Source organism: Orbicella franksi, chromosome 12, assembly GCF_964199315.1.
Source record: "Orbicella franksi chromosome 12, jaOrbFran1.1, whole genome shotgun sequence".
Taxonomy (NCBI): domain Eukaryota; kingdom Metazoa; phylum Cnidaria; class Anthozoa; order Scleractinia; family Merulinidae; genus Orbicella; species Orbicella franksi.
The window spans coordinates 10,884,637-10,893,517 of NC_138156.1; the positions used below are offsets into that span (position 1 = coordinate 10,884,637).

The following is an 8,881-nucleotide window of genomic DNA, read 5'->3' on the forward strand; positions in this document are numbered from 1 at the left end:
TTGGTTTTTTCTTTGCTGAAAACCCTCTTTTAATTTCTTTAATCTAACCTCCCTTTGCTCAACCGTTTCTTGATTTTTTCTTTGCTGAAAACCCTCTTTTAATTTCTTTAATCTAACCTCCCTTTGCGCAACTGTTTCTTGATTTTTTCTTTGCTGAAAACCCTCTTTCAATTTCTTTAATCTAACCTCCCTTTGCGCAACTGTTTCTTGGTTTTTTCTTTGCTGAAAACCCTCTTTCAATTTCTTTAATCTAACCTCCCTTTGCTCAACTGTTTCTTGGTTTTTCCTTTCCTGAAAACCCTCTTTCAATTTCTTTAATCTAACCTCCCTTTGCTCAAATGTTTCTTGATTTTTCCTTTGCTTAAAACTTTCTTTCAATTTTTTTAATTTAATCTTCCTTTGTTCGATTGTCTCCCGATCTTTCCTTTGCTCTCTACATTTTTTCGATTTCTCTAATCTTGATTTTCTACTTTCTTCCGTCTCAATATTTCTTGCCTTTCGATTTCTTTCTTTAGCTTTGTCCAGCCTCATCTTCTTTTCACCTTCAGATTCATTTTGCCTTTTTGCTTTGTTCCTTTCTCTCATCTTCTGAAGCCTCAAAACTCTTTGTTCACATGTTTCCATTTTTCTCTCTCGACGCCTCTGCTCTCGCATCTTATCCAGCCTCCTTGTTTTGCTATGACCCGCTGAATCCTTTTCTATGACCGGCATTCTATTATGGACTTTTGTACTTTCACTAAAATTACCCTCCATTTTTTGACTATTAATGATATTTACACCACATTCTTCGAACATTAACTTGGTAACATGTACACCTATCACTTCAAAAGGTACGACTTTATTACATGAACAAAACCTTTGCAAATAGTCGATTAATTTTTCTAACCTTGAAAACTCAAGCAAAACGGAAGTTCCTTCACTGCATGCATTGCCCCACTTATCTCTAGAATGAGCATCAAACAATTTTATTTTATCTTCAGCAAAAAATATCGCCACAGTGTTACAAAATATTGTTAGCAGACAAGCATTATATCGCCTTTTCAAAAAACGTAATGCTTCCAACAAAGAAAAATAGCAGCCTCTTGACTCTAACATGTTCACATCACCGGCAATGCTTTCACTATAAAATAATCTGTATGTTTCGTCATCCAAGGACAATGCACTGGGTATTTCACTTAGTAAAAGCAAATCTTCTTTTATTGACAAATGAATATATGAGTAAAGGCCATTTCCCACACGAAGAATATTGTCCATTTTTGTACTGTTCCATGCTTCTGTAAAACAGCTAGCAGTTGCATTAAATACAATCACTACCAGACTATTTACAACACATTGTTTCCCAGCATTTATCCCAAATAACTCCTCGTTACCTTGATGAAAACTTCCTGTTACTGTACATAACTCATTCATGTATACTGGCCCAGGATTACTTTCAATGTCATTATAAAGTTTAATACTCTTGTACAAACTTTGATGATTTTTATCCGTAAATACTTCGCAACAATTTTTAAGAACAACTCTTTTCCTACGCTTATTAAGCATACTATGTGCCTTTTGTTTCTTCTTCTTTCTCTCCTTTTTAGCTGATATCCCAAAGAAATACTTGAAACAGACGTGCTCCTTTCGAATGCTGCTTTTTCTGAACTTGTAAAGTATAGACGACCTTGGAACAGCTCCCAGTACTTTTCTCTTAAATAAGCATCTTATCTTTCAATTTTTTTGCTTACCAATCTTAACCCTGGAACTAATTCTTGAAGGTTCTCGACATCTAAACTTACGTCTTCCAGTCACGCTTTTGTATCCTCCGCTACACTCGAAAATACAATATCTCGATCTTACACTTTTTAAATCGTTTTCAGAGCATCTCGTTCCCTGCAAATAATTATTGCCATCGATCCAACACATAAGCTTGAAATCCCTAGCTTTTGCGCGCAATCCTTCACTCGTTTTACATTTAGTACACGGTGTTCTTTCTCTACATTTCAAGGAACTAACGCTTAAAGTCTTTATTGATAACTCTCCGCGCACATACTCACTTTCGACGACAGGATCTGCAGCTTTACTGATATCCATGTCTCGCTGATCGTCTACAATTGTTTCTCTCTGTTCCTGTTTCTTACACAGTGTGACTATCATAGCAAAAATTTTCAATGACACCACACTTACTATACGAAATATTCCCAGCCACCTTCGACGCAAAGTAGGCCATGACGCAATCACAACGAGATTTCTTAACATTTCTGCAACTCTTTGTAATAACCACACAAACAACTTCATAATAACAATATCCTTCCTACAATTTTTACTTCGGTCAACAAAACTAGCCCGTCCAAAACAAACGCTGGAATCACAATTTAGTGTTGGGCCTTTTGCTGACAGCGTGTGGGTTGTAAGCAGCTGAGCGTCACAGAAAATACTTTCCTTATGTAATTCTCCCTCCATAAAGCTAAATCGATTGACATGTAAAATGTTCGACTGAACATACTAAAGTAATCTGACACGTCTCCAGATTAATGTAGATATCATCTTACTTTCTAACAGACAATTTGATTCGTTCTTTGATACAACCCACACTGTGATTGGTGTGACACGAGCACATGCATAACTCCCTTTCTCACCGATCACATAGCCCTTCCAACCCCTAGGGGGAACTTTTGCTCAAAAATACTTAAGAGAACTTTTCGCATTTTAGACGAGTCGTAAGTTTACCCTTTTTACACAACACAACGCAACAACACTACTTCACCAAAAATAGAAAGAAAGAAAAAACCTCTCTGACACGTTGAAAGTCTGATTTAATTAAATGCACTTTAACTTGACGCCACGAAGTCTTCAAAGAACATTTGAACAGTTTTCATACATTTTACCTTTAAAAATATCAGACTAAAATGAACGTCATCAAATAAAACTATTAAACTACTGTTGCACAGACGTAAAAACACTCTAGAAATGAAAGCTTCTTTTTTGTTTAATATCCTGGAAACAATAGCCGATAACTTGTAAGCTCTAATTGAATTTACTCCCATATGAAAAACAAAAGTGTCGAGTTACCATTTGTAACTAAAAATAGCAAACATCTCGTGGGAACAAGTGGTGACGATTCGTCAGCTCTAATTGAATTTACTACCTTGTGAAAAACAAGAGTGTCAAATTACACTTTGTAACTGAAAAATAAAAATATATCGCTATATTTGCATGCAATAAAGACAAAACAATCACTACCTGCACTTACTATCGTAAACGTTAGAACTGTTTCAAATCTAAAGTCTCGTCTCCTCTAAAACATCCCCTAAGAACTAGAACCGACGATTCGTGACCTCTAATTGAATTTACTCCTTGTGAAAAACATAACTTGTAAGCTCTAATTGAATTTACTGCCATATGAAAAACAAAAGTGTCTAGTTACCATTTGTAACTAAAAATAGCAAACATCTCGTGGGAACAAGTGGTGACGATTCGTCAGCTCTAATTGACTTTACTACCTTGTGAAAAACAAGAGTGTCAAATTACCCATTGCAACTAAAAAATAAAAATATCTCGTTACATTTGTATGCAATAAGAACAAAACAATCGTTACCTGCACTTACTATTGTAAACGTTAGAACTGCTTCAAATCTAAATAGTCTCGTCTCCTCTAAAACATGTCCTAAGAACTAGAACCGACGATTCGTGACCTCTAATTGAATTAACTCCTTGTGAAAAACAAAAGTATCAAGTTACCCTTTGTAATTAAAAATAAAAATATCTCGTGTCATTTGCCTACTACTCATGAGCTGCTTCAAAACTCGAGACTCATCTCGTTCATAACTAGCCACCATTACACTGAAAATTATGCACTCTAAAACAACCCAATGTACGTGTAACTGTCACACTCCCCTCCAAACCGGACTAAAAATCACAAACCGGCAACATACACGTCACTCTTTATTTTTCAATTACCAAAGTCCTTGTGTTTATACATACCTTGTGTTTCTCACGAAGCATTTACCGTTACAACAAGAAATTTGATTGGCTGTTCATAGTAGATCCAATCTGATTGGTGTGACATACATACATCTCTCACTCACTCACTCACTCACTCACTCACTCACCCATTGACCCGTCCATAACATACCCGACGCGCCGACTAAGAGGTATTTTGTTTACAAAAAAATAACTCAAAAATTTGACACAAATTTGTACCTATGACGCAGCCATGTGTGATGACAGAGGTTGGCAGAAACAGAACTTAAAATAATGCATTAATTAATTAACCATTCTGAAATACAGTTGTGAATTTGAAAGAAAATGAGCGAATGTCTTCAACGACTGAAACTGCAACGAAGTGTTCTCTGTTGGCTTGCTTACTGAGTCCCGAGAAGTCTACCATTGGTAATTTTTTTAAGTGCTTTGTCCGAGCATATTTTAAGTGAGCCTTTAAGCAGCCGTCGTTTTCCAATTTCAAAAATTAAAGCGTTATACACCGAGTTACAAATGAAAAGAGTTCTAAAGAAATACTGATTCATTCTTTGCGAGGAAGAAAATTTCAAGTAGCTTTATCCGATATCAGTAGAAAAATGGCGAAAGAGCGTTTTGTTTTTGATGCTGTTTTTAGCAGTTGGAAGGAAAAAAAAAACGGGCGGCATATTTCGTTAAATGGTGTATCGACTGGTAAGCTTAGTTTAAGACTGATATTAGTGATATCAATCAAGATTAAATCTGAATGTCTAGCAGAAATGCTGATCAGCCTGAATTTCATAAAATGCACTTGAAACTGCCTGAGTAATGACGGCGCTTTGTAGACAGGAGGAAAAGTCTGGTTCCTTTAATAATGATGGTTCACTTTTAATTAATCAAAATATCCATGTAGAGTTCCCGTAGAAAGTTAGGTTTCCTTTGTTTCAATTTAAAGAACACCAAAGCATGGGGCATATTACTGATTTTATGGGAATGTTAATAAAATGAGCTTACACGCCAACAAAAATTAGGGAAATGGTCAAACATGGCTTTAAGAGAAAAATCGATCGCCTTAGGGTCAAGCAGGTGTGTAATTAATGTCAGTTACAATAGAGCTAATTCATATAGGAAAACCTTTAATGTTTTTGAATTGTTGATTTATTGAGAAAAATTTTAATCAGAAGCATTTAGTTTTAAGTAAAATCCTCGACTTCAGACACCCTGGTTCCATAAAGAAAATTATGTCGCTCTGATATCTATATGTATTCACTTTGTTTTCACTAAAAAAAGCGATTGTTTATCTCACAGTTTTCCTTTTGCACAAAAACACCCGTGAAAATTCCTTCTTTATATCTCGCTTGAAAAGTGCGTAGACAAAAGGGTTTACACCAGAATTTATAATCAGAAGAAATGATAAAACGTATCTGACGACTTGCTCGGGTTGTGATGCTTTACAAGACGGAAAACAGGCGCACAACGAAGATAATGACTGGGAAATGTAACAGGCTAAAAATATTCCAACCATAATTGTGATCAAGTGAGCTGATGACACTTCTGATTTTCCTCGCAGTCGCTGGCTCGCACGGTTGAACTTGAGCTGCTTTAATAAAATTGACGTGCGTCTGGCATGGTTGTTTGCTATTTTAATGATTTTTCTCGTAGCTATCGCCAAGAAGATGCAAGGTGTGAACTGAAAAATCACCATGCTTGTGAGCTGTGCGATATTTTCATTTGACAGCGCGAGTGTGGGAATAGTATCTAGAATTAACGGCGCCAGCCAGGCCGACATAAGAAGGAGACTGATCGTTGTCTTTGTCATTATGCGTGTGTATTTGAGGGGTAGGACTATTGCACAATAGCGGTCCACAGTGAATGCCATTATGCTTGTAACAGAAACATCCCCGAAGTATGAGACTAAATAGAGGATCACCTCTGCATGGCTGCAGCCTGCTATTCGGCAGCGAAAATGAGGCGGAATAAAAACAGCGGCTAAGCTGAGATCGGCCACGGCCAATGAAAAGAGAAACCAGTTTGCTTTGGTACGAAGTCGACGGCGAGTGATGATGAGGTATATTACAAGAGTGTTTCCAAGTATTGCTATGGTAGTCAAAAACAATGATGTGATCCAGAACCACATCGCTGTAGAGTCTTGATTCGATTAGAGTCCTTATCGATGTTGACTTAGTGGCCACAGGAAGTTTCTTCTTGGGAGTAAAATGAAACTGATGACTGATAAAGTTTATGTAGATAAATATTATCATTAATTCATATACATTAATGCATTCACCGGCTATTGGCTATTATTTCGTGCTATTTGATATTCATATAATACAAAACACGCAACCTTTTTCCCGATGCAGCAGCCATGTTGAATATATAATATTAAAGCATATTATGGGATTTCCATTCGTTAAAGATTTGAAGGCTTGCCTGGCTGAGCAAAGCACGGAAGCTGCTGTAGTGAAGTGTCTGATCGCTATGTTTATACCGTTTTCCTCACTGTTTTATAGTCATGGCTAAAACACAAAATTCATTCGAGCCTATTTGTTCCATCAAGCGACGCGGAAAACTGGGCCAATGCGCACGTGAAGGTAATCTGATAAAAACTGTTAGCTGCCCAAAAAGAATCAGTATGGTTCAATAAAATATTGTTGAAGGAAAAATGATAACTGCTTATTTACCAAATATTCCCCACAGTGGAGGTGGCTAGCGGTGGATGTTATTTACCGAGGCGCGAAGCTGCAAGGTAAATATCCACCATTATAATCCATCAAATATTTTCGCTCGCGAAAACGTGACCGAATATTCTCCACCTAAAACCGGGGAATATCCGAGAATATTCCCCAATTTTCAAAACTGCGCGTGTTGCGGAAAATATTTGAAGGATAATAAACACAATAGCCTCTATTTGGCGTGAAAATATGCTCGAATATTTGTCCTTGGACATTGTCTGTTCCTCAAAGCTCACAGTTAACTCGGAACAAATAATGCCAGCGGACAAATACCCGAGCATATTTTCGCGCCAAATGAAGGCTATTGTTTATCTAGCTACCGACTACCGTATATATCAGACCAGTAGGATAAAATATGCGCAAAAATGGACTCAGAGGACCGCAAAAAGTCCTCCGCAAGCAAATTCGCACGAAGAATTTGCAACAGGGCAAGAAAAGTCATCTCAGACTTTTCAACTCACTCACAGTTTAGCATTAATAACTCATGCTGGAATTTGCTGCTCGAAAGATTCAACTGAAGCGAATTGCTGAATTGCGGTAAGCGAATGATTTGTTGTAGAAACTGCCGTCGCGTTTAATTCTCTAAAACTTTTTAAGGCACAAAAATTTCTCCAGAAGAATTTCTTCAACAGGACTAGAGTTGTAGCGTGTTCAAGATTTAAAACCATGCCGTAAGACACTTTATAACTTTTTTCGCTTTTATTTCACTAACCTCTAAACAATAACCCTTAAGCTGCTTTGCTGTAAATTGCAATAATTATGTAAACAAATCGTTTTATGTTGGTTTTCGTCGATAACTTCACAGCTAAAAATAGTAAAGTTGTACTTGTAAATGCTGTCACGCCCAATTTTGCAGTTTTAATTTGTTGCAATAGGCTTAAGGGACCGTTCATTTTTTATAAGGTAGGGGTGGCTGGTGGGATTTGGGGGGGGGGGGCGATGCGAAAAAAAATAGCTTTCGAGGGGGGGCCATCCCAAAAAAATAAGGGAAAAAGGGGGGGTTACGTGAAATATTTTAGTAAAACTTTAAAATGGCATGATGTTTGAATATCAAAAAAATTACTATAGAATAAATATAGAAGGCAGGATACAAATTTATTACACACTTTCCTGCTTTAAAAACGTTTGGCGTCAAAAAGCATTTGTAGCTGTACTGAAAAGAAGTATTTAACACTGTTATTTTCGAATGCAACTTTCACTGGCACTCATCTTCATCTTCGCTGTCGTCGAGTTCTTCGTCGCCGCTTGTGCTGCTATGGGAGTCTCTTTCACCAATGCTGCAAGAAGCAGCAATGCTTTCCGTAAGAGTGTACTCGTCAGGGTACATGAAGATGTAAACATAATCTCTGACTTCCTGCTCAAGGTTGGTTGTGATTCTGCTTCTTGCAGCATGGGTGAAATAATTCCCTTCCAAGAGCTGTGCGATGTATGGCCCATCTCTTCTAAATAACGACGTGGCAACATCTTCAACTTTAATACACTCTTCCGGGACGGCTGTTCTAGGAGGGTACACAAGGCATTGTGGAAGATCATTTCCTAGCGGGTTTCCAACACAGATTCCATAAACTCGTTGGACGTTGTTTTCAGTCCGCTTCCTCTTTCTTTCATTTGACTTTCTGGGGTTTTCTTTTTTCCTTCTCCTTTTGTTGATGTGCTGTTTGAGTATGCCCTTGAATATGCTGTTATAATTGCTCTTCTTATTTTCTAGTGCATCCACGTCCTATGTGACCTTCGTCAACTTAGCTTCTAAACATTTGATCTGTTTTACATTAAAACTGTGGGCAAATTCTTCGCCCTGCTTTAAAGCAAGCCCATTGGACTAAAAGAGTGTGGAATCGTGTTCCTTTACATCTTCCAATATGACATTCAACTTTTCCACCATTGCTCTGTGCTCTTTGATGGAGAAGTTTAGTTTTCTTCCATCACTGGGCTTCAACTGGTACCTTGGCATGGTAAACTCACTCGCCCTTTCTGAACAGCCATCCGCACTTAGAAAGATTGCTTCTTTTGCTTGTAAGATGTCAAACTGCCTGGATCGTTCAGCTGTAAACCTTTTCTTACACGACTCGTCGCTTTCGCCATTACTGCGCATTTTGGAATGAGCCTCTTTCATGATGCTCATGTAGTAACGCGCTCTTATCTCGATTGGATTAACAATATAGCCAAGGCTTGTTTTCCGGAGACCCTAAGGTATGGTTGTATCATCAGCAGAG

General features: G+C 37.6%; 1 protein-coding gene across 1 annotated transcript; it reads right to left on the reverse strand.

Annotated features, from left to right (window-relative positions):
* Window positions 1–4,624: 4,624 nt before the first annotated feature.
* Window positions 4,625–7,546, reverse strand: LOC145463390 (octopamine receptor beta-2R-like). The gene has a single exon (XM_081447140.1). It carries the CDS (start codon window positions 6,071–6,073, stop codon window positions 5,234–5,236), a length of 840 nt encoding a protein of 279 aa, XP_081303266.1. The 5' UTR covers window positions 6,074–7,546; the 3' UTR covers window positions 4,625–5,233.
* Window positions 7,547–8,881: the final 1,335 nt, after the last annotated feature.

Coding starts and splice junctions, on each gene's coding strand:
- LOC145463390 (XM_081447140.1), bottom strand. CDS start 6,073: ATGTGGTTCTGGATCACATCATTGTTTTTGACTACCATAGCAATACTT.